Here is a 25,691-nt window from a genome sequence, read left to right as displayed (position 1 = left end):
GAGAAAGTTCATGGCTAGGGTAGAAGGCAACATTGAGGACAAGTCCTTTCCTATTCAGGATTTCTTGTACATTCAACAAAAATTTGTAGAGCACCAACGATGCACTAGACATGCCAGGTGACCTACACTTGGGCGGTAAGCCAGGGTAGCCCCTGCCCTCACGGAGTCTACATTTAAATGAAAGGAGACAGACGTTACTCAAAGACTCATACGATTTAATTGTGCCATGGTTATGTAAATGAGTGATCTTGTTCTTAAGAAATAATCCTTAAATATCTAGGGGTAAAGGCCAAGATGCCTTCAACATTTTCTCCAGTAGTTCAAAAAAATAACCATCATGTATATAGTATATTAACTATACATATATGATTGTGCATATAAACTGTATGATCTATCATGCACACACAGAAAGAAATAGAGAGAAAATAATAAAGCAAATTAACAATTGTTGAATCGGGACCAAGAATCTATGGGAGTCCTCTGTATTACTCTTACAACTTTTCTGAAAGCTTACTAAGAGTACCAAGCCTGGAAGGTTCTCTCTCAGGTCCTCAGATGAATACACAGTTATCTCCCGGGTTGACGAGGTACCATTCAACTGCGATATGTACCCAGAAAAGCATATTGACAGAGAAGCTCTTCAAAAAATTCCTTTGTATAAGATTCTGTAACATTGAAACAGACCTATCTCAGTGTAATGCTTTGTTGTGTATGTTACAAATTCATTTTTAGAAAAGCACCCCCCCCCCAAAATCATATAAATACTTAGAAATTGTAACAGTGGGGCGCCTGGGTGGCTCAGTTGGTTAAGCCTCCGACTTCAGCTCAGGTCAGATCTCACGTTCTTGGGTTCAAGCCCCGCGTCAGGCTCTGTGCTGACAGCTAGCCTGGAGCCTGCTTCCGGTTCTGTGTCTCCTCTCTCTGCCCCTCCCCCTCTCATGCTCTGTCTCTCTCTGTATCAAAAATAAATAAAATACTAAAAAAAAAAAGAAAGTGTAACAGTGATGAGTGCTGTTTTTTTGTTTAAGTACAGAATGATGTAAGGACCTAAAACTGGAGTGGTTTGTCTTAGGGAGGCCAAGGAAGGCTTTCTTGGAAAGGCAGATTTGATCTCCAGTCTGAGCAGAAGTTGACCGGAAGAGAGCCGCCTCCCAGGCAGAGGACAGGGCTCCAGCAAAAACCCTTTTGTGGGAAACGAGAGCACATTGGAGGAAGTGGAAAAATGAAACCTGGGCCCTGGGCGCTGAGGGCTGCCACAACCTCTCCCTCCGAGCCCAGCATGATGGTGGGGAGCTGGGGCACGGGCCAGGGTTTTGGGAAACGGCCACTCCTCTGGCCCAGGGAGAAGTCCGTATTATTTCTCCCTGCCCCTTGTGGTTCACTTTCTTGTGTGTCTTGCTCTGGCTCCCCTCCGACCTCGGTTGTTAAGACTCTGCTCGGATGCAGCTCCCCAGGCACCGCTGGGCCCGAAGTCAGCAACATTCGACACCGTGATCTGACAGCGTATTGAAGCCACTTGCCTCCAGCTGCATCTCAGCCCCAAATCCCTGGCTGCTATTCACCAATCTCTTTACCTACTGTAGAAAGAACACTGGGCTGCTCTTTAAACCTATTTCTCTCCAGGGCCCCACACGGCAACCGGCTTCATCTGTGGGCGGTTTGTGCAGCTTCCATCTGCTCTTCACCCACCACTGGTTTCCCAAGAGTGACACGCGGAGCCACCTCCTAGATTTCCTCCAGGGGGTCAGCCAACTGCAACCGTGGGTGATTTGGAAGCACCATCCTGCATAACCAACGCGGGGTGTCTCCATGGCATCTTTCATCCAAGCTGTCCAAGCGTTTTGCTGACACGGGGTAACATCAAACCAAATCCTGAACCCCAGGGGATGAGAGACATTTTATTAGGTGTCCATTGGATCACAAAATTCAGAATTTTTTTTTCTAATGTTTATTTATTTTTGAGACAGAGAGAAAGAGAGAGAGAGAGCGCGCACAAATGGGAGAGGCAGAGAGAGAAGGACACAGAGGATCCAAAGAAGTGAGCTCTGAGCTGTCAGGACAGACCCAATGCAGGGCTCGAACTCACAAACCATGAGATATGACCTGAGCCCAAGTCGGATGCTTAACCAACTGAGCCACACAGGCACCCCCCTGAATTCAGAACTTAAATTTTTTTTAATGTTTTTATTTATTTTTGAGAGAGAGAGAGAGAGAGAAAGACAGTGTGAGCAGAGGAGGGTCAGAGAGAGAGGGAGACACAGAATCCAAAGACAGGCTGCAGGCTCTGAGCTCTCAGTACAGAGCCTGACACGGGGCTCAAACCCACAAACCGTGAGATCATGACCTGAGCTAAAGTCAGACGCTTACCTGACTGAGCCACCCAGGCGCCCCTGAATTCAGAACTTAAAGGGAACTTTGAGATCTTGTGGTCTAGCACCCTCATGATGCAGATCAGCTCAGAGAAGTGAAAGAATTTGTCCAATGTCACAGAGCAGGTCTACAGAGGAGCTGGACCCAGAACCCAGGTTTGCTGATGCCTGGCAGAAGGGCAGAGTCCAGTGACTAACCCAGTTAATAAATCACGTACAGGACCCCCAGGAAGCTAGCATTCTGAACGGCAGCAGGAATCAGAGCCATCCTTCATTATGAAGGGAACAGTCTGGAGACCTTTGGTGGGAGATGAGCCCCAGAAATCTGGCCTGTTGCATTCAGCAACTACTCTTCATGTTATTTTTAGTCTGTTTGGTTTCACTTTAGACCCGGTTCCTATTTCACATTTATGACTAGAGGCCTCTGGGTGAGGAAAATGGAAGTCAGAAAGAAGATTCTTTTCTTTTGTCCTCTGCAAATCTTTCCAGACATTTTTTTCCCCTTTATAACATTTCCTTCCCAGGGCCCCGCAAGCTTCGCAAATCTGTATTGCCAATCCCCTGTTCGCCTTCTCTGTAATTATCTTGGGAAAATGTAAATTCCTTATCACGGCTTTTGACAATACCGGCTCAAGATAAGCAAGCCAGGCTTCCATTCTGAGGTCTTGTCAAATTGCCCTCAGTAGGTTCGTTTAATAGGAATTATTGTTACCGTTTTTTTAAGTGTGATAATGGCATTGTGACTATGTTAAAGAAAGAGTCCTCATCTTTTTTGTATTACATACTTAAAATATTTATGGGTAAAGTGATAAGAGGTCTAGGATTTGCTTCAAAATATGCTAGTGGGGAAAGGTAAAAAAAAATATGCTCCCTTAATATGCTCTTTTCTACCCCCTTTCTCCTGTATGTTCTTTTTGCTGCATCTTCCCACCCCTGATCTATGAATCCATTTATTTTGTCTCTGGGGATGGGCTTTGCTTCTTGGAGTCTCAGCAGAGAAGACAGTGTGGATGCTGGAGCCAAAGAGACTCCGATTCAAAACCCTGGCTCCACCCCAAAGCGCACAGTGGCTGAAGACAGCACACTTATCCGCGGCTTGAAAGTCATACACTGACAACAAAACACCTCCTTTTCTAACTGCTTGCCCACCATTTCTGAGTCACTGCCAGGTGCCCTGAATGTGCATTCTAAGGTCCCACCGAGGCCCCACAGTGTGGCTACCTTCTTCTCAGCACTGGCCCCTGGCCCAGATCTGAGCTCCAAACTGGATCCAACTGCCTGCTACCTGCTTCCTTCTGGGGGCCCCTTGAGTCCATAAAAACTCATTGTGTGGGAACTGGAGCTCACTGCTCCTTCTGGCAACCTGCTCCCCCAGAGAACATAATCACCCCTCAGGCCCCAAGCTGGAAACATCAGCTCATTCTCAACATCTCCCCCTCCTCTACTTCTCTTGCCCTTTCTATCCCAGGCCCGGTGGTCCCATTTTCCAGAGCCCCCTCACATCCAGCCCCACGTGCTCCCTGACACCTCCTTGGTGGGCCTTGGCTCAGGCCCTCAGAACCACAGGTCTGGACAGCTGTAAAAGCTTCCCTAGTCAGGCTCCCTCCCTGTGGCCACTCTGCTTTTCAGTACCCCCTCCAGGACCAGGACCTCTGGCTTGAAAGCCTCCCATGGGGCTCTCTCCACTGAGAAGAGAAAAGGCCCAAATTCCTAAGCATGGTATTTGACACCCTGCACAGCTGGGTCTTCACATATTGTTCCAGAATCATTTTCTGTATTTCCTGCCAATGAAATTGTAGGCCTGGGTTTCTCAGGCTGTGGTCTCTCACACCTGCATCAGAATCACCTGGGGCCTTGGTTAAAAATGCAGAACGCTGGGCCCTACCCTAGGCAGCAGAATGTGGGGGTCCAGGCCCCATGCACTCAAAGGCTCGACGACCCTCACTGTAGCCACCCAGCCAACTTGACATACACTGATCGTGTGTCCCAGCCTCTGCTCAGGCTGTAGTCAAGTGTCCCTTGTCTTCAAGGCTCAGCTTAAATGCCATCTCTGCAGCCTTTGCTGAGCCCTAGCAGAGCAAAGTCCCCACTCACTCTGCTCCTTTAGCACATGAAACACACCTCTCTTACAGACCGTGTGTATCACACCATATCTAATTATCTGGTGGCCTGCCCGCCTTCCTAGCTAGAATGAAGTCTGCACCGGAGCAAGCCTGCAGAATGCCTGGGGCCCCCAGCACAGCCAATGGAACACAGCAAGCCCTGATAAATATCTATTTACTAATTTGAATTGTATCTTACCATTTCTTGGTTCCTGGATACCAAAACATAATGCTGAGCATCCAGAGGGCATAATTATGTGGATGCCTGATGGGTGAATTATCAAAGGATGGATGAAACCCTGAATGAATGATGAAATATGCAAATAAATTAGTCATGAGTTTTCATCATTGATTAATATTCTGAAATACTTTGCGCCTGCCTGAGTCTATTTAGAACCTGAAGGATGTGTGAATTGGGTTAGATGTGAGCCTGGGACTTTTGGTTCCAGGTTCAACTGGTGAAATCACCAACATTCCGATGTTAATAAGAAATGTCACTATCACCTCATCAAGTGCATGTGAAAAGGACTGAGCCGCTTTGTCATCCACCATGGGAAATCCTTACTCTTCACATTTATCACTCCACCTCGGAGGATCCATAGAGACCCTACTGATACTGCTCGAAGGAAGTCTGGTATCTGTTGTCAGGAGCTGGCAGAAATCAGCCTTAAGATGCTGAGGCGGAGGCAGCGAGGCACCTGGGTGGCTCAGTTGGTTAAGTGTACAACTTTGGCCCAGGTCATGATCTCACTGGTTGAGAGCTGGATTTTTTTTTTTTTTTTTTTTAAGATGGAAAGGCTGGGGCGGGAGTAGCATGGCCCCAGGGCACTAGGGCATGTCTGGAGGCAGATCTATGCCACTTCTGGCCACGGCTTCCCTATTTACTGAGTGAAATTAGATGAGTTACCCAATGGCCCCAACACTCAGCTTCTTCCATCATGATTGGGGCACCTGGGTGGCTCAGTCGGTTGAGTATCCAACTCTCAATTTCAGCTTAGGTCATGATCCCAGGGTCCTGGGATAGAGCCCCACATCTGGCTCTGTGCTGAGTGTGGAGCCTGTTTGAGAGTCTCTCCCTCTGCCCACCCCCCATCTAAAAAAAAAGAGCGACCACTTTGCACTCTTAACCCTTAAAGTTGCTGAATGAGCTCAGGTATGTTACATGACTAGTACATAGTAAGCTTCAAGAGATATTAAGGCTATATTTCCGTGACCAGGACAACTGGATTCCCATAAGGGGTTGGGAGGGGGTGAATGGGGCTGACTCAGGCTGGAGTGATAGGGGTTAGGCAGGGAGCCGGGTGTCAGCCATGGATTAGGGGTGGATTGTGGGGTTTTTAGAGGTGAGCTCCAGCTCCAAAGGTAGGGCTGGGTGTGGAAGCTGATCTGCTCTGTGGCCTGGGCATTCAGGGAGCAGATGACCTGGGATGGGGGAAGGTCGGGAGGAGGTGGCTGGGCTGGGAACTTGAGCCCTGCAGAGAAACCAGTAGCTCAACTTCCGGTCTGGAAGTGTCTGAGGGCACTTTGGCCCTCCTCCGGAGCCCAGGTTTACCGCATCCATGGCTAATGGAGCTCTGTCAATTGCATGGACACAGAGGGGAAGTGAAGCCACAACCTGGCCCCAACACAGGGCACCCAGTTCAGATGGGAAACTAGAAACTGGCATCCCAGGCAGGCTGTGGGTTTTTCCTGTATATGGTCATATAACGGGCAGTTCCACTGGCTGTGTCCCTCAGATCCTCCAACTCAGATTCCAAGTGGGAAGGGGCCTCCCAACAGATAGATGCCGCCTCCTCTGCCAGGCCATACTGTTGCCTGATGAGCCAGGTGTGAAGAAGGCTCCGTACTGGGCTTTCTCCCCCTGTCTTTTTCCTGGGAGTGGGGCGCACACAGCCTCCCCTAACTGGAAACAGCTGAGAAGCCAGGGAAGGAAATGGGCAGAGAAAGATAGGGGGCCCAAGTGGCTGAGGAGGGGGTGATCTGACATACACGACTGACTTGGACCCCTCCGTGTTCCTGGATTTCACAGGAAACAAAACCCAGCACTTGAGGCCTCTGGTGTTTGCAAGGAAGCCGGACATCCCCCCAAAGACTGGGGAACAGCGACATCTCCCGGCTGCCTGCGGTCACAGCCCTCCTCCCTGGTTTGAGAATCACAGAGCCTTCAGAGACCATCTTAGGGACCTGATGCCTTTAAAATCCTAGAACAAAGAGGAGTTGACCTCTGATTCAGTCAATCTGCGGTGGAGCCCGAGATTCTGCATTTCTAACAAACTCCACGGAGATACTATTACGGCTGGTCTCAGAAGCACACCTTCCTTATCAAGCTTTATATATGCCAGTTCTATCTCAATAAAGCTGGGAAACGGAAGAAGGCTTTAGGGGGCTCAAAACTCAATCAGATGTGGGGCACCTGCGTGGCACAGTCGATTGGGCGTCTGACTCTTGATTTCAGCTCAGGTCATGATCTCACACTTCATGGGATGGAGCCCCATTTTGGGCTCTGCGCTGACAACGTGGAGCCTGCTTGGGATTCTTCTCTCCCTCTCCCATCCCCCCCACCCCCCAGCTCATGCACCGATGCATCTTCTTTCTCTATCTCTCTCAAATTAAACATTTTTAATTAGATCTGGTTGCAGACATCCACGTGTCTCAGGAAAGGAGACACTTCCGCATATACAACCAGTCAGCCACAAGGCAAGGCCAGGAAGGAGGGGCAGGGTGTGGGAATGCTTCTTGGAGAGGTGGGCTCCAAAGAGGTCTTTTTTTAATGTTTTGGTTTTTTTTTTTTTGAGACAGAGCATGATCGAGGAGGGGAAGAGAGAGAGGAAGACCAGAATCAGAAGCAGGCTCCAGGCTCTGAGCGGTCAGCACAGAGCCCGACGCGGGGCTCGAACCCACAAACATGAGATCATGACCTGAGCTGAACTCAGAGGCTTAACTGACTGAGCCACCCAGGTGCCCTGTCCAAAGACGTCTTTAAAGGCTGGTCACACCTCCACTGGGGAGAGCTTGCCTACAGGATCGGCCGGGGACAGCCTTCCTGTGCCAGAGTGCCAGACACCTGCATTACACCTACCAACCCAGAAAACCAACCTGGTTAGCATTCATAACCGACACGGTGCAGGCCTAAACATTCCACACAAGGTGAGTGTTGAAAATACTTACAGGAGTAACATTTCCAAGCAACCCAGACTTGCTTAATTGATTTGCTAAGTACAATCAACTTCACCTCTTTAAAAAAGCTCTCCTAATGACCTTTCCAAATGCAGACTTTTCCAGAAAGCAATGAACTTCTGATGGTTATCGGATTGCCAACCAATCACAGGCACTTCTGCTTGGGTAGGATACGAAGTAGAGAAAGGACTCCATCAGCCCCATTTTACAGAAGGGGAAACTGAGGTTCAGGGAAGTCAGGTGTCTTTGCCTGAGGCCACCCAACAAGGCCAACCATTTGAACCTTGGTCCCTCACCCTGACAGAGCACTCATGAGCACTCCTGTGACAGCTGCTGCTGCCGCCGACTCCATGAAAACAGGCCTAAAAGGCACCCTAGTTGGGGAATGTCAAGGGAGTCTGGGAGTCTGGGGTCCAGGCCATCCCCTTCCCTGCACACTGGCCCCGGGCTGGGAATGCTGCCATCATCCAGGGAGGGTGATGAAAGCAGCTTTTACAAAGCAGGGTCTGAGGCCCTCAGACAGACCCCCTTTGTCGACTTCCTCTGCCCTCCCCACCCCCAGGCCCGCTGCCTTCATCTTCACCCTCCTTGAATGGCTGGCTCCGACACACTGGAAATTTGCAACACAAATGCACGGCTTGTCTCTCTCCCAGCGGAGCCTCTCTGCCCCAGCCTTTCGGGGCCTTTTAAAGCCTGCCTTTCTCTAGGGCCCTTTTTTTCCACATCTCAAGTCCCCAGCCCCTCGAGCAGGCACGATCGCTAATTAACTCTGGGTTAAAACCCGTCCTGGGAAGAAAGCCGGGTGGTGAGCCAGGCGTTCCCACCGCCTCTCAGAGGACGAGGGCGGGGCACTGGCTGCGGGGTTGGGTGGAGGGGGCTGCGCTGCCAGGGCTCGGTCTCCTTCTTCCCTCGTCCTCCGCCTCAAGGGGTTTGAGAATCTACTGCAAATGAAGCCCGTCATCCCAGATGGCTCCTGCTCTCCTCGCCACCCCCCTGCCCAGCTTTCAGAGCTTGGCCCTGATCATTAAGAACTACTGTAACAGCGCCTTCTGCCTCCGGCATCACTTTGCTAGCGTACTTCTGGTCCTCACAACAACCTGGGGAGAGGTAGATATGATCACCCCCATGGTACAGAGGCGGTAACCAGTGGCAGAGAGGAAACCCCTGGCCCAGAATCACACAGTTTACAACTGGCAGAGCTGAGTTTCAAATCGAAATCCATTGGCTTCTCTCTGCTTTTAGGCTTTAAGCTACTCTCTGCTCCCCCCTGGTGCTCTCCCCGCTTCACCTCCCAGCTTCAGTGAGACTTTTTTCTTCTCTCGATTCTTGGGACATTTAACCCATTTAACCGCGTGTCTGTCTCAGTCTCCCTGCCTGAGGTAAATTACTCAGCTTCTCACATGCCTGCCTCCTGCAGCTCATAGTACAAGTTCAGGCCCCTTCCCTCCCAGCACCCAAGAAAATGCCATGCAGGGCATGTGACCCATCCCACTCTCCCAAGATTAGAAATAGGACCAGGCCTTCAGGGACTGGCAAACACCTAATCCGGCGAGCTCTGTGTGGGCCTAATTCAGTGCTTCCTACATTTTTGCAGGGTAACGAATTGCTAGTTTAAGAACTGCCAGGGGCGCCTGCGTGGCTCAGTCAGTTGAGTGTCCGCTTCAGCTCAGGTCATGATCTTGTAGTTCGTGGGTTCGAGACCCGCATCGGACTCTGTGCTGACAGCTCAGAGCCAGGAGCTTGTCTTCAGATTCAGAGTCTCCTCCTTTCTCGGACCCTCTCCTGCTCAAGCTGTCTCTCTCTCTCAAAAATATATAAAACATAAAAAAAAAGAAAGAAAAAAAAAGAAAGAGAACTGCCCGGGGAGCTCTGCATCACGGCTGGCCAGAATGGAGATGGGGGTGCCACTTTGGAAAATGGTTTGGCAGCTTCTTCAAAAGCGAACCATTCACTTACCATGTGACCCAGTAGGTCACCACCCAAGAGCAATCAAAGCATATGTTCATGCAGTCTTTTACATGAACATTCATAATACATGAACGTTTTTCATAATAGCCCCAAACTGAAATCAACCTAAATGTCCATTGCGGTAAATCCATAAACAAGCTGTCAGACTTCCGTACAATGGAAGGCACTGAGCAATAAAGTGGAACACGCTATCGATATGGGTCAAACACAAATGAATCTCAAAAACAGGTGGTGGAGTGAAAGAAGACTGACATGTGACTCCATAATTCACATGCACTTTCTGGCAAAGGAAAAACTGCAGAGGCAGAAGGCAGATCAGTGTTTGTCTGAGGCTGGGGTTGGAGTGAGAACTGATGGCAAATGGGTCGAAGGAAACTTTTGGGATGACAGAGGTATTCTAAACAGGGTTGTGTGATAGTGACACAGTTTTATACACTTAGGAGAACTTGTAGAACCATAAACTTCAAACAGGTGCCTTTTATGGTGTATGAGTTACACATACTTCAATAAGACTGTTAAAGTTCTTGGGGCACCGGGGTGGCTCAGTCAGTGAAGGGTCTGACACTTAGTTTCAGTTCAGGTCATGATCTTGCAGTTTCATGGGTTTGAGCCCAGTGTCTGGTTCTGTGCTGACAGTGTGGAGCCTGCTTGGGATTCTCTCTCTCCCTCTCTCTCTGCCACTCTCCTGCTTGTGCTGTCTCTGTCTCTCTCAAAATAAATAAATAAGTAAAATTTAAAAAAATAAAAATAGGGGCGCCTGGGTGCTCAGTTTGTTAAGCATCCGACTTTAGCTCAGGCCGTGATCTCACAGTTTGTGGGTTCGAGCCCTGCATCAGACTCTGTGCTGACAGCTCAGATCCTGGACCTGCTGTGGATTCTGTGTCTCCCTCTCTCTCTACTCCTCCCCCACTTACACTCTATTTCTGTCTCATAAATAAATAAATAAATGTTGAAAAAAAGTGTTAAGTGTTTAAAATTTTTTAAAAAAATAAAATAAAAATAAAAAGGGAAACTGTTAACATTTTTTAAAAAAGAGTAGAAGACCCGGTGGGCCAAGGAAGGGCCTTCGGAGAACGTTAGCCTGGTGTGGGGCTCTGGATCTGGGAGTCAGAAATGTTTGTTGGAGTCCTGGCTCTACCGCTGTCCAGCTGTGTGACTGTGGATAAGTGCATAACCTCTCTGTGCCTCTGTTTTCTCGCTTGTTACAACTCCAATAGTAACTAACAGTGGTAAGTGAGAGCTAATTTTTGAGACTTACTCTACAGCAGGCTTGTACCTTATGCACTGGTACATTAAAAAAATTTTTTTTATGTTTTTATTTATTTTTGAGAGAGCGAGAGAGACGGAGCATGAGCAGGGGAGGGTCAGAGAGAGAGGGAGACACAGAATGTGAAGCAGGCTCCTGGCTCTGAGCTGTCAGCACAGAACGTGACGTGGGGCTCGAACCCACGAACCGTGAGATCATGACCTGAGCTGAAGGCGGACACTCCACTGCCCCTGCACTGGCACATTTAATCCTCACCCAGCAGCCTCCTGAGTTGAGCCCTATCGCTCTCCTCTTACAGATGAGAAAACTGAGAAGAGGCATGAAGTCCTCAGCACAATGCTTGGCAACAGAGCTTCAGCTAAGGTAGGATTCTGATCCCCATGGCTTCTCCAGTCAATTCTACATGTCTTCCATCTGCACTCTGGCCTGGTGTCTGCTGTGGGTTTTCAGCTCTAGGTGGTCCCCACCTCCTGAGCGTGAGATAACCTCACATCTCCTGAGTGTTTGAGAATCTATGGCCCAGGGGGCTCCCAAATGCCCCATCTGCCCTCTCTTAGTCCCTGGGGACCTGGCCTGACCTGACCACTTTGTGTCCAGGCTGGCACGGTGACAAGCCACTCAGTCCCTGCTTCCGTGGGAAACACCCCATGTGTGCTCTGTGCCAAGAACATGGCTCCGTGCAGGCTACGAAGAAGGCTCACAGCATATCATTGCTAAGAGGTTCTTTCAGAAACTACTGGTTCTGTGGCCCGTGGAGGTGCCCCAGGGGCAGCCAAAAGGAGTCTTCACTCCCCACTCTTCAACCAGAGCGGTTTCCTGCTTTAAATCTGATTTATATATTGCATTTCCATAGAAGATTCCTGAAGAAAGTTCTATGCCACTTTTTTTTTTTTTAAGTTTGAAAGCTGCTATTCTCTGGCAGCCCTCACTTTTCCAAGTTTAGAAACTGAGATCTGGAGGGCAGAAGTAACTTGCTGAGGGTCACAGAGGTCGTGACTCACAGACACAGGAGGGGCAGGCAGGGCTCTGGACTCGAAGCTTATGGCTCATTCTACTCCCCCACAACAGCCATGTGGGAAACGGGAGTTTCTGACTCACACGGTTTTAGGCCATTCTTGAGGACTCTAGCTACCGGCTAGTAAAATCTGGAAACACAACAACCCTCCCAAGGTTTTCCATCTCCTTCCGTGTTTGGCTGCCTTGACACGTGAGAACAGGTGCTCCCTGGGCTAGCTGGCCTATGACCGCAGCAGATGTAAATCGAATAGGGGGAAATCTTGGTAATTGGACAAGAGAGAGAGCATACAACGCTGTGCTAAGGAGACAAAAACACATCTGTAATAAGTGGACTACCGGAAAGTGAGATAAAGTTGCACATGGACAAAACAAAATCATATCAACTTTTTAAAAGGCACGTTTAACTCAGAGAGTAAATGAACCTTTGGTGTTTCACTGTTATGATTACTCCAATTACTGGAGAAGCGGTATTACATTCTCTATTCCCCTCGGAATAATATCATAACTTGGTGCTCTGTCCGTAAAGGGAAAGTTCCATACAGGTCTTCATCTGCAAGGGGGAAACCTCTTTCCCCTATCAGGGTTTGTCAGTGTGATGCTAAAAACGGTCCTTTGGTTGACTTATGGGTAATTGACTCTCTGACGCTGGCGACGCTTAGGAAAATGAAGGTATAAATGATGGGAGCGCCACGCAGCCGCCCAGCAAACACCGAGCCCCAGTCCAGGCGGCTGGAGCAGCGCCTCATAGAAGAGGGGACATCCGCCATATCGGAGGTGAGAGGGGGTGGTCCTGGGGGCTGGGCTGGATGGGGCCAAGACGCTTGACCTTCTCACCAACTCAGAGACACCAAGTCAAAGAGGCCCACCATCATCCTCATCACCTGTGGACTAGTGAGTACATTCAGGCCCCTGTTCGGGGCTCTGGAACATGCTTTGGGCGGTTGGTGCCGTGTTGAGGTTGTCTTGGATACACTGCATCTCAACCGTGGAGGAGGGGCAGGCAGACAGATACGTTCTGGAGGTCTGTCAGGGGATGGATGAAGTCTCAGCACTCCTTCCTGGGTGTCTGGGGCAAGACATGAGCTGGCTAAATTCTCCCATCAACAGTGGGGTTCTGCCATGGATCGGGAAGGAGCCAAGTGGCTGTGCAAATCAATACCACCTCTCTACCACTCTGAACTCATTCAACATAATTGCCTGGAAATTGATAACATTCTTCTCTCTTGCTCAATTGCAGCTGCGCTCCTTATTTGAGGTTTCAGACACAATTATCTGCCCCTGGAACACTCCATTACCCCCATGCTTGTCTCTTGATCCATGCTTTGATGGTCCCAAAGTATTTGTGTTTTTCACCACAAGCTGCATCAAACCCTTTCTGGAAGGAGGGGGTGTCCCTCTTGTGAGTGACAATTCAAGATGCTTCCTCATTAATAACTTAGATCTCTTTCAATGTGGAACGCTATTGCTGAAACAGTTTATAAACTGCATCAGGACATCAGTATTTCAGCGTTCTTAAATTACAAAGCAGAATGTTTAAGAAAGGTAAAAGAGGGGCACCTGGGTGGCTATGTTGGTTTAGCATCTGACTCTTGGTTTTGGCTCAGGTCATGATCTCATGGTTCATGGAGTTGGAGCCCCAAATGAGGCTCTACACTGTCAGGGCAAAACATGCTTGAGATTCTCTCTCTCTCCCCCCACCCCCTGCCCCGCCCCTGCTCGCACTTTCTCTCTCAAAGTAAATAAGTTAACTTATAAAAAAGAAAGGTAAAAGATTTTCTTCCTACGTGTTCAAAAGTGGCCTTGCTAGTTCGGCATGAGACCTGACCTCTGTCGTTAGCTGAAGGTAGATCTGGAGGCTGGCAAGAGGTGTGGACTAATGTCGATCAAGTGTCCATTTACCCTGAATCCAGATGATCTCAATTAGATCTAACCACAGAATTCACTTGTCAACACTGCAGAAAGCTAACTGATACTCATAAGGATAGATGATAAACCTTAACATATCTTGGGAGCTATCAAGGAATTGTTGTGGATGCTGTTGGATTTGTACGACACTTAATTCAGTGGAATTCTGTCTCTGTAGACTGCTTGCATGGAATATGTCTGTCAATAGCTATTTTATCCTTCGCCATACAACCTCTATTCTCATCGGACCATAAGCGAGAGAATTCTTGCTGCTTCCCAACTTTGTCCAGCGGAATTTTACAACCCCACAGATTGGGTTCTCACAGCCTAGAGGTTGCAGTGGTGTCTTGACCCATCCCTGGGACGCATGGTTTGTGACAAGTGGTGCCTCTTGGTTGACCAAACCATACAGTTGCTCAGCCTGATGCCAAAGAAGCTGGGGGTTACAGAACTTACTATGACTTGCCCTCCAAAGTCTGCCCTCGTATTAGGTTATTTTCAACTCCCCCAAACCACTGCATGTGCATAGAAAGAGGCCAACCACGCAGGCATTCCTGTTTGTGTCCCTTTTTCTGTATTTCCCTGGAGACCTAGTGACAAAGAGCAAAAGCTCTCCATGTTTCAGCACCACTTCCCATGTGCAGGTGACGAATTCTGCAGCGCCTGTGCATGAATAGGGAGCTGAATAGGGAGCGCGGTGAATAGGGTATTGTATCTGGGAGGCTGCCCCAAGGAGCGGGAGGGGCCTGCTGGCCTGGGAACTCTGGGACCCATTCTGAAGTGCCCACTCAGAAACTAATTTGATGGAGGACCATGGAAAAAAGGTCCTTGTCCTCTCTGGGCTCGTTTCCTCAGCTGTAAAATGAAGACCGTGATACCTGCTCCAGAGCGCTAGCGTGAGGGTGGGTTGTGCAGGCCAGGGGGGCACAGGGGCTGCGGGACGCAGGAGAAGGGGCGGGAAGTGGGGATGCCAAGGGAGAACTTCATCCAAGAGCAGGGGTTTGGACTTCGCTTTAGAGGGAGTGGGCAACCAAGGGCTTCTGAGCAGGGGGATGAAATGATTAGGGGCCTGGATGTGCCCAGGTCTTTAAAAGATCAGTTCCCGCATCTGGGTGGCTCAGGTGAGCGTCTGACTCTTGGTTTCAGCTCAGGTCATGATCTCAGGGTTCATGGGTTCAAACCCCATGTCAGGCTCTACGCTGATGGTGCAGAGTCTGCTTAGGATTCTATCTCCCTCTCTCTACCCCTCCCCTACTCTCTCTCTCTCTCTCTCTCTCTCAAAATACATAAATGAACATTTAAAAATATTTTAAAGACCAGCAGCAAAGAAGGCAAGAAAGTCAAGCCAGGAGACAGAAAAAAGAGGACTCACGTCAAGGGGCCCTCCTTCCCTCCAAAGAACTCCCTGCTTAGGAAATTCCATTGCTAGACAGGCAGCCTGGAACAGGACCGGGAGGAGGGCCAGATGTGACAAAGAAGACAGAAGACTGAGATCCTTGGTCTGGGGAACAAAGGCTTAAGTCAGATGCAAAACTCTGTCCTATGGATTAAGGTGTAGAAGCTGTGGGTGGCATAGTAGGTAGATGTCAAAGCTGGGGCGGCGGGGGCATGGCAAATGCCCTGTTCTCATCTTTCCTCTAGTCCTTACCAGACGAGTAGAAGCTTACCGTGTCTTTTCGCACTTGACAAGATGAGAAAACTTTCCTAACAAGAAGAGCTGCCTGGAAATAGCACATGCTGGCTTGGAGGTAGTGAGCTCCCTGCCACTCACCGGCAGAGAGCATTTGAGCAGGAACTGAGGATTGTTGGTCCGGGGAGACAGAGTGAAGCCTGGAGGGCTGCTCCCTCCTGCTCTGGAGGTGTCAAGTCTCAAGTTGCTCTAAGCCAGCTCTGCAGATGTTCTGTAGGTTAGCCAAGACCTTGGTGTCTGGTAAAAGGGAGGCGATGCCCTAAGAGGATGGGCAAGACCAGAAAAGCAAGGTGGATCCCGCCAGTGCTGGCCCTGCCTGCTGGAAATCACTCTTCAATGGGATGAGAGAGAACACGGAAGAAGGGGTGAGGTGGGGTAGGATGGATTCCTGCCCCTCTCTGGGCTGGCTGGGTACCTTCATGGGCCTGTCGCCCGATGGAATGGATATTCTACTGAGGGGAGCATAAAAGGTGGGGAGACCCAATTTCTAGGTAGCTGACTCACCCCTGCTTCTGCACCGGTCAGGTCTGGGTTGACCATGAAGGCTCCTCCCCCACCGAGGTGGGCTCTTTCTCCCGTTGCCTGTTCTTCCCCTAATTGCGGAGCACGGTGTCAGCAGGCCCCAATTAAGGGTAATTACATGATCTATTAGATGATTCTGCAGCACTGGCTCCCCAGGCTCCCTGGTCTCTTCCAAGGCTAAAACCCTTCAGCAAAACTGAAATGTCTGGAGCGAGAAGCATAGATTTCCCTTTGCTCTGACTTCACGCAGAACCAAACAGGATGAGAGCCTGCCCCACTTCAGAGAGTTCTGATTTGAGGTCATCGCAGCAAAAATGTTTGGGAGAATTCCTCATCTGCCAAGTGACTTTCATCTCAGCCTCACAAGGACCCTGTGCAGTCAGTCAGTCAGTATATAGTACAGACCCCATTTTATGGCTAGAGAAACTGAGGCCCAGAAAGGAGAAGCCACATGTCCGAGGACACACAGCTGGTGATGGTGGAGCCCAGATATGAACTGAGGTTTGTCTGACTCAGAGCCTGAGCTGTTGGCCTTGCTCACTGAGGTCAAATGCCACAGTGGGTGGGGTGACTTAGGAGGTTAGGGGAAGGTACCCCCCCTAACCCTTGTTGAGGCCTGAAACCCACAAAGAATGCCTTAGAGCAAGGGGCAGTTCCACCAATATCATTAGTTTTCCATTCAACACTATGGGATCAGCAGGGTAGCTTATCATGCCCATTTTACAGATGCAGAAAATGAAGTCAAAGCTTGTGACTGGCAAAAGCAGGGCTTGAACCTAAGTCTGTCTGACTTCCAGAGTCAGGATTCTTTTTCCTACCTCACCACTTCCAAACAACAAGGACTAAGGCTTGCATAGAGCCAAGCCCAGGGTTGGGCCTAGCCAGCAAAGGGCATCCTTGTGGCTATGGCTACAGTTGACCTTCTCCTTCTGCTGTTTTCTAGGAGCCACCGCAGGGGCAAAGGATGCCGCTCTGGGTGTTCTTCCTGGTGATCCTCACCCTCGGCAGTGGCTCCCACTGCTCCCCACCACCCCTGTCCCTCAGGTGAGCAGTCCTGCCACCAGGGCCTAGACACCCAATGTCCCCAAACCATCCCTGCAACCTGGTGGGGGATGATGTAGGACATGCAGAATAGAGCCCTAAGCTGGCCCCCATCCATCTCCTCAGGCAGCCCCCCACTGCCTATCTTTGGGAGAGGGGCAGATCTTGAGTCCCAGAGAAGCCTACCCGCCATGAATCCTACCCTCTCTGGGGCTGAGTTGGGCAAAAAGCAGAAGGACATTACAGGGACATGGTGAGTACCCCCCCCCCCCCCGTTTCCTCACCTGGCCCTGCTACCCGGCCCTTTGACCTCTGACTCCTTCCACATAGGATGCCTCGCTATGCAGACGCCATCTTCACCAACAGCTACCGGAAGGTGCTGGGCCAGCTGTCTGCCCGCAAGCTCCTGCAGGACATCATGAGCAGGCAGCAGGGGTAAGCAGAAGGTCTAGCGACTGTTTTTCCATACTTCTAAGCATCAGAGTTTGGAGGGACTTCTTTCCCTTCCCTGACACAGCATCTTCATTTCTGGATTTGCCATAGCAGAAATGCCCTAATGCGAAGCCTCAGCTTACCTCTCATGACATGATCGTTGGATCATGTGCACTTCTCCCCTTGTTAGGCTCCAACAGTAATAACACCAGTAGTTACCATCTGATCGTGATTCATGTTGGACGCAGAGGCTCTGCCCTGGGACATTTATCTACATTCAGGACGGTGCTGGGCTTGCAAGGAGCCCTTGGTAGTATTAGCCATTGCTCCTGGTTTCTTACCTGTAACAACCCTACAAAGTAGATACTGTTCACTCCCACCTTACAGGGCAGTTAATAGCTTCTAAAGGACACACACCAGAGAGCTAGGATCCAAAGAGCCTACATCAGAGCCTGTACATTTTTTATTTTGAAAAAGTTTGGTGCATACAGAAAAGCTGCAACAATAATGCAGTGGACTTCCACATCCTTTTTCCCTATCTTCAGCAATTACTAATATTTTATCATATTTGCTTACATACACACAAACGCACGTACTCTGTGTCATTACTTTGTTGAACCATTTGAGAGTATAAACTGTGGTCATCACACCCGTTTGCCCTTAAATAGCTCTGCACGATGTCTCCGAACAGCTAACAACAGGATGTTCTTTGATATAATCACAGTGTAATTATCACTTGGTGTATACAGTCACATTTCACTGGTTTTCCCAAAATGTCTTTTATAGCAATTTTTAATTTTCCTGATCCAAGATCCAATCCAGGTATGGGTTGCATTTAATTGCCATGTCTCTTTAATTTCTTTTAATCTGGAACTGTTCTTCAGTCTTTCATAACATTGACATTTTTTATTAGTAAAGGTCTATTATTATTTATAGAAAGTCCCTACGTCTCTAATATTGGATTTGTCTGATGCTTCCTCATGATTAGATTCAGGTTATGTGTTCATAGCAGTGATATTGTTCCTTCTTGGTGCATTATATCAGGAGGCACATGATGTCAATTCCTCCCATTACTGGTTATGGTAACTTTAATCACGTAGTTAACATGACGTCTTCCAGGTTTCTCCTCTGTAAAGTTAACATTCTCCCTTTGTAATTAATAAGTAATCCTTGGGGAGGTATTTTGCAAATCTGTTTTTCACAGCCTCTACTTTTCACTACTAGATCAAACGCCTTCCTAAGTGTTGCTGAATCGAATTCGGTTGGGGTAGAAGCATCCACAGCAGATATTGGAATAGGTTTAAGGACACACCTGTTCTGCTCATGTTGCCCTGACCTTTCCCAGGCTTCTCCACATCCTACCCAAATAGTGACCTCAACTTCTGCTCTTTTTCTAATCTAACAGAGAGAGAAGCCAGGAGCTAGGAGCAAAGGTACGGCTTGGCCGTCAGGTGGACAGCGTGTGGGCAGGCCAGAAGGAGGTGGCATTGGACGGCATCCTGGTGGCCCTGCTGCAGCAGCACAGGTAGGAATGTGTGTGTGCGCGCATGTACACACACATGTGTGTAGTTAGGGACCTCGCAGGCTTCCTTCCCCATGGGTTGTCAGGAAAAGGAAAGAATTTCCTCCTCTCCAAAGGCACGTGGCTCTGCTAAGCAAACTGGGACCCTCATATTCCCCTGGGTATCAGGGAAGGTCAGGGTGTGGTCTTGGTTTACAGAAGAGGGAAACTTAAGGAAATAGGGGGCAGCAGCTGGCCCCAAGTCAGGGACTTGAAGGCCAGATCCAAGACCTATTTGCTTCCCTTCTTCACACGGAGTTCCACTTCACAGACATCATCCCCCAGGGACGACACAACTGTTTGTGGAGAGACTCTGCTGTATTTTTGAGCCTGATTTTAACTGTGAGCACAAACATGTCCCAGCATGGCTCTGCCAGTCACTTCTGGACGAGCCTATTAAGCAAATCCATTCCCAGCAGAGCTCTCCATGTGCTCCCTCACCTTCTTCCAAACCTAATTAGACACCAAGAGTCCTGAGATCTCACCAACCACAGCCCTGTGGAGACACAAGCAGCAGGCAGATGGGCAGGCTGCAGGAGAGGCGAGAGCCAGCTTGGGTGGCACACACAGCAAGTTGCCTTCCTTGTTTCCCCTTTTGTGAGGGGAGGAGGGGTTCCAATCACCTCTAAGGATTCTAAGACTAGAAATCGAAGAATAATGTCTCCCCCAGGCCGCCCATGCTGGGACTGAGTCACCATTCACCTGCTTTAAGGCTCCCACCAGGCCCCAGTGGGATAGGGTGGAGTGGCCCCAAGAAGAGCCAAGTCCTAAGAATGCAGGCTTTGTCCCTGCAGGATAAAAGCCAGGGACAGTCGCAGAGCTCAAAGTCACAGAACAGGCAGGAAGGGGCCTGGAGGCGGCTTCAGACATTGTTCCCCCTCCAGCTTATGGGTTGTGAATCCCAGGACGTCCTGATGGGCAAGAGGACACAGAACAGAAGAATGAGTTCTTAGACCTTAGAGTAGAATGATTTGGAAGATGGCACATCTATGCACCCACCACACTTTATGCCCATTTAATGGCATTCAGAATTATCTCTCCTCCTCTCCCTGGAAAAAGTGTCCCATGACTACTACGTGCCAGGCTCTGGGCTGAGAGGACAGCAGTGAATAGGACAACAGTGGTCCCTGCTCTCGTGGATTTCACTGACGCAGCGAGGCAGACAGAAATTAAGCAAGTACCCAAAGAGTGGATTATTTAATCTGTGATAAATGGTAGGAGATGTAAGGGGTGTGGTTGAGCATAAATGCTGGAAGGAAGAACCTAATCTAATCCTGTCTGGGGATTGAGGCGACTGCTTCAAGAGGAAGAAACGGTCCCAGATCTCCGCAGGAGCAGGTTAGCAGAGCTGGAGCCAAGACTGACGTTCGCGGGGTTGGAACCCATGAGATCCTTCCCTTCATCCCACGTTGCCTCTTCTGGAACCCCAACAGCTAGCCCTGCATCAGAGCTCCTGTCACCTTCGTTCCAGGTGTCTTGCCCAAACTCACCCTTGCTTCGGTCTCCCTAGTTGAGCTTTATCTTTCTTTCTGCAACAGGAATTCCCAAGGATGAAGATCCCACCTGTGTTTTATGCTACCTGCAGCCAAAACATGACTGCATCCAGTTAATCCTATTTAATTTCTGACCTACTTTTTCCTTCATAAATACAATAAAATTCCCCCATACTGTTCTGCATCTAATTTCCTTTTATGTTCCGCCTAATTTTTTACATGATTTACACAGTTACATTTCCCAAAGAGATATTACAAGGTATTCTACAAAAATAGCTCACATTTACCAAGGACGTGCAGTGCCAGCCAGGAAACCTCATGCATTGAATCTCATATGCTCCTCACACAGCCTAGTGGGAGGTATCAATATCTTTATCTCACAGACAAAGCACTGAGGCGCAGAAGAGGTAACTGAACTGCCAAGGTCACCACTGACAAGTGAGAGTACAGGGATTCAAACCCGGGCAGGCCAGTGCAGATCCAGGCTCTTAACCACATCCATCCACTCGGGGCGTTATCCTTCATCCACTGGTGACTTGGTCATCCACGAGCAATATCATTTATTCCTTCAACAAATATTTATAGAGTATCCACTATGTGCCAGGCACTGTTCTAGGCACTGGGAATACAACTGTGAGCAAACAGGCAAAGCACCTGGTCTCCTAGACCTTATATTCTAATCAAGGGGAAGAATAATAAAAACAAGTAAATAAAGAAATGTCAGATGGTGGCAGTTGCAGAGGAGAAATCTTTAAGGGGCTGAAGAGTGTGGGAGGGCATTTTTGTATCCAGAATCCACACTGTGCTGTGTTGTGGCCAGGGAGGGCCTCAGCGAGGGGGTGACATTTGAGTAAAGGCCTGAAGGAAGAGAGGGGTTGGCTTTGTGAGTATCTGGGTAAAGAACATTCCAAGCAGAGTGAATACCCAACATCAGGGCTGTGAGGCAAGAGCATGGAAGGAGAAAGAGGAAGGAGGTCAGTGTGGCTAGAACCCTGTAAGGGGGTGAGCGGAAGGAAAGGAGGTTGAAAGAGAGTTGGAGGCCAGCTTGTGGGGATCCTCAGAGGCCATGGTAAAAACTTGGGGTCTCACTCTTGGCGAGATGGGAGCTGTCACTGAATTTAAGCAGAATTACATGATCTGACCTGAGTTTAAAATCACTCTGAGAGAGGGTCAAATTTTGGATACTTTCTTAGGGGAGAACTAATTTGCTGATGGATAGGGTGTGGAGATTGGAATGAAGTCAAGAATGACTCCAAAGTTTTTGGCCTGATCCACTAGAAGGATGGAGTTGCCATTTAGGAGTTTTTGGAAGGAGAATTAGGAGCTGAGGCAGAATTAGAGTTTGGGTTTGAATCTGTTGAGTCTGAGGTGCCTCTTGACAGTCCAAGTGAGGATGTTAAGTAGTCACCTGGATATACAAGTCTGGAGTCGGGAGGGAGGTCTGGGCAGCTGGTTTGGTTCGGCAGCCACCACCATTTAGGTGGTCTTGAAAGTTGGGACAGTACGTTAGATCATGAAGGAAGAACAGAAAGCACAGAGAAGAGGTCCAAGGACTGACCCCAGGGCACCCCTGCATCTAAGGTTTGGCAGAGAGATGAGGAACCTGAGAAGGAGACTAAGAAAGAGCAGGCATGAGATAGCAGGAAAACTACAAGAGAGGAATTCCAGAAGCCAACTGAAGACAGTGAAGAAGGGGGTGACCTAGTGTGCCAAATGCTGCTGATGGGTCAAGGCAGCTGAGAACTGACCAAGGAAGGGACCATGGAAGCCCTGATGACATTGGCAAGAGTGAATTAGGTGCAGTGGTAGAGGCAGAAGTCTAACTCGAGTGGATTCAAGAGCAAGTGGTAGGGGAGGAATCAGAGCTGGCGATCCAATATGGGAGCCATTAGCCACGTGTGGCTACTGAACACTTGAAATGTGTCTAGTACAAGCTGAAATGTGCTGTAAGTATAAAATAGACACCAATTTCAAAGATAGTATGAAAAAAGAATACAAAATATCACAATGTTTTTTTATATTGGTTATATATTAAAATAATGTTTTAGACATATCGGGTTAAATAAGACATTAAAATTAATTTCACCTGTTTCTCTCTTCCTTTTTTTTCTAAATATCTTTCTTTAAAAAAAAAAAAAACTAGGGCGCTTGGGTGGCTCAGTCGGTTGAGCATCCGACTTCCACTGAGGTCATGATCTCATGGTTCATGGGTTTGAGGCCCGCATCAGGCTCTGTGCTGACAGCTTGGAGCCTGGAGCCTGCTTCAGATTCTGTGTCTCCATCTCTCTGCCCCTCCCCTACTTGCACTGTCTCTGTCTCTCAAAAATAAACGTTAAAAAAAATTTTGAAAAGAAACTTTTCTTTAAAAAATTTGTTTATTTAAGTAATGTCTACACCCACCAGGGGTCTTGAACTCACAACCCTGAAATCAAAAGTTTCATGCTCCACCGACTAAGTGAACCAGGTGCTCCTCTTTTTTTTTTTTTTTTTTTACGTTTTTATGGTGGTTACTAGAAAATTTAAAAATCACCCATGTGGCTTGCATTCTATTTCTATGAAATAATGCTGGTAGAGCTAATTCTATTTAGGTTAAAACATTTTTTTTTAATCTTTATTCATTTTTAAGAGAGAGAGAGAAAGAGAGACAGAGTGTAAGGGTGGGAGGGGCAGAGAAAGAGGGCGACACAGAATCGAAGAAGGCCCCAGACTCTAAGCTGTCAGCACGGAGCCCGAGGTGGAGCTCAAACCCATGAACCTTGAGATCATGACCTGAGCCGAAGTCCAAGGCTTACCTGACTGAGCCACCCAGGCGCTCTTGAGGTTTTGCTATAAAGGAGAACAAAGAACTGAAGCCACTGACCACAGGTACCTAGGTCAGCGGTTATTCAGCTTTTTCTATTTATGAGCCATTTCACCTGGGCCAGATAACCCCACATATCACCTACCCTACACATGCCTTTTAGAATCCATCAACTTCTTGGGGAGATAAATTGTTCTATATTTTGCTTTGAGCAACGGTTACACAGCATAGTTAGATATAAACATTCATTGAGCTGTACACTTAAGATTTATGGATTTTGCTATAAGTTAAAAAAAATCTATGAAAAGTCTGGATGATAGAATGTCTGTTTTGATTAAAAGTACAATAAGAATCGCAGCATTTTGGAGTTGATGGGGACTCAGAGACCAGGAACCCCCAGTCCCAGTCATTCTGCAGCCGGGGAAACACAGCGCTGACCTCGGGCCTGGCAGGCAAGTCTCCTGCCTCCCTGCACCAGAACTGTAAAGCCAGCTTGATTCTTCACAGGGCTTAGACCACCTGCTCTCCCTGGGAGCCCCCAGTTTACCCTCCAAGAAAGAATGTGAGGCGTGGGAAAGGCTCTGCAGGGGACCACTGTGGCGGCTCTGCTGAGGAGACCATACCAACAATGGGGGGACAAAAGCCCCCTCCAGAGGAGAAGGCTGGCCATTGAGGGCTGGCAGTCCACTTCAACCAAGAGAGGCGGGCAGGCCGAGAACCTGCCAAGGAAGGAGAACAAAGCAGGAAGCTGCTGAATGGTGGGCTCGCCGTGGCCAGCCCGAGGCCCCCTCCTTCCCCCAGACCCACCTGCTCATCTCTTTCCTCCACCCGACAAAAACAAAATCTGAGGACTCTCCCAACTTCCAATTAGTTTTTCAAATGAAATAATGACCACTGGGACCCACTGCCACTTGTGGTTTTCAAGGCGAATACAATTATAAAGGGAAAAAAACATGATGGCAACAATTCCGGTGCTTCATCACCATCAACTACAACACTAACGGTGTCTTCAAAGACTTAACCCCTCCCCACAGAGGGACTGGGAGCTTCCCGTTCCCATGGGGGTCCTACTTAAGACCCAGTGTTATTTTTTCCCTTAAAGAAATGCTCTAATCAATGGGGGACTTGTTGCTTTTAATAATAATCCATTAATGTTTGTATTAACTTAAAGTTCACAAAGAGGTTTCCCATTCATTACTTCATTTGCTCCCTCCCACAGCCCTCTGGAGAAAGGCAGGAAGGGGTGGCCTCACAGAGGTTGGGCGCCCCAGCCAGGTCCCACGGGCCCAGAGGGAGCAAAGCTTGAACTGATTCCTCATTCCACGGCAGTGCTCTTCTGTAGCTTCACAATTTCAGGTACCTCAGGAAATGGGAGCTGGGGAATCAGGCGAATTAAACAATCAAACAAATAAACACATGGACCTGGTACAAACTGCTCACTGTGATCCTATTAATGATGCACCAGAAATAATAGTGATACCAATACCTACACTGATCAGAGCACATACTGAGGTCAAGGCTAAGTGCCAGGCACTGTGCTGTGTTTCAGATGTGACCTCATTGAATCCTTATAAAGCTCTCAGAGGTAGTATCCCCATTTTTACTGATGGGAAACTAAGGCCCTGAGGGATAAAGAAGGGCACAGAGCTAATCAAGCCGGTCAGCTGGACTCTAAACCACCATGTTTAATCCTCCTTAGAGAGAGCCAGCCTCAGCACAACTACAGGGTCAAAGAAAAGCCAAAGCCACAAAGTAAAAATAGTTAAGATTTCATTCAGGACTACAGCACCAGGGCAAAAAAGACCTTGGCATAGAACCGGGCTCAATTCAGAATACAGTATCGGCAAGTGGGAATTTATAGTCAAGGAGCAGGGTGGGGATCAATGGATGGCTTCTAGCTAAATGGACCTAACAAGATCCCTGGTGAAGACAGGTCAGGGTGGTCAGACATCACCTGGGGGTCGGTAGAGGATGAGGGACCTAATCAGATATGGAGGTCGGGGGTAGCTTCTGGTTAAACTGACTTAACAGAATTCCTGCTTAAACTAGATTTTACAAGAAAGTGCAGAGACGGGTCTAGGAGAAATTTCAGGGGCCTAAGAGACTGAAATACAGAGAAAAACTGAGGATTCCTGGTGGGGTGTTGTGTGGAAGGTTGGGCTAAATGGGTGATGGGCATTAAGGAGGGCACTTGTTGGGATGAGCACTGGGTGTTATATGTTAAGTGATGAATCACTAAATTCTATTCCTGAAGTCATTATTACACATTATTACACTCTACTCTTTCCCAGCATAAAACTCAAGTTGCCTAAAACTTGCCATTGGTCCTAAAATAAAATCTGTGACC

At 48.5% G+C, this 25,691-nt stretch overlaps 1 protein-coding gene across 1 annotated transcript; it reads left to right on the top strand.

The window, feature by feature from the left end:
* The first annotated feature begins 11,184 nt into the window (after positions 1 to 11,184).
* On the top strand, positions 11,185 to 20,673 carry GHRH (growth hormone releasing hormone). The gene is made up of 5 exons (XM_029919098.1): positions 11,185 to 11,246; positions 16,961 to 17,061; positions 17,389 to 17,493; positions 18,896 to 19,015; positions 20,590 to 20,673. Exons 1-5 carry the CDS (start codon positions 11,220 to 11,222, stop codon positions 20,603 to 20,605), a joined length of 369 nt encoding a protein of 122 aa, XP_029774958.1. The 5' UTR covers positions 11,185 to 11,219; the 3' UTR covers positions 20,606 to 20,673.
* Positions 20,674 to 25,691: the final 5,018 nt, after the last annotated feature.

This window comes from Suricata suricatta, chromosome 12 (assembly GCF_006229205.1).
Source record: "Suricata suricatta isolate VVHF042 chromosome 12, meerkat_22Aug2017_6uvM2_HiC, whole genome shotgun sequence".
NCBI lineage: Eukaryota > Metazoa > Chordata > Mammalia > Carnivora > Herpestidae > Suricata > Suricata suricatta.
This window is presented reverse-complemented; position numbering and strand designations above follow the sequence as displayed.

Excerpts from the sequence above, each read along its gene's own strand:
- GHRH (XM_029919098.1), top strand. The coding sequence starts at position 11,220 with ATGCTTGGCAACAGAGCTTCAGCTAAG. Across the intron at positions 17,062-17,388 it reads CCACCACCCCTGTCCCTCAG|GATGCCTCGCTATGCAGACG; the intron begins GTGAGCAGTCCT and ends CCTTCCACATAG. Across the intron at positions 17,494-18,895 it reads ATCATGAGCAGGCAGCAGGG|AGAGAGAAGCCAGGAGCTAG; the intron begins GTAAGCAGAAGG and ends CTAATCTAACAG.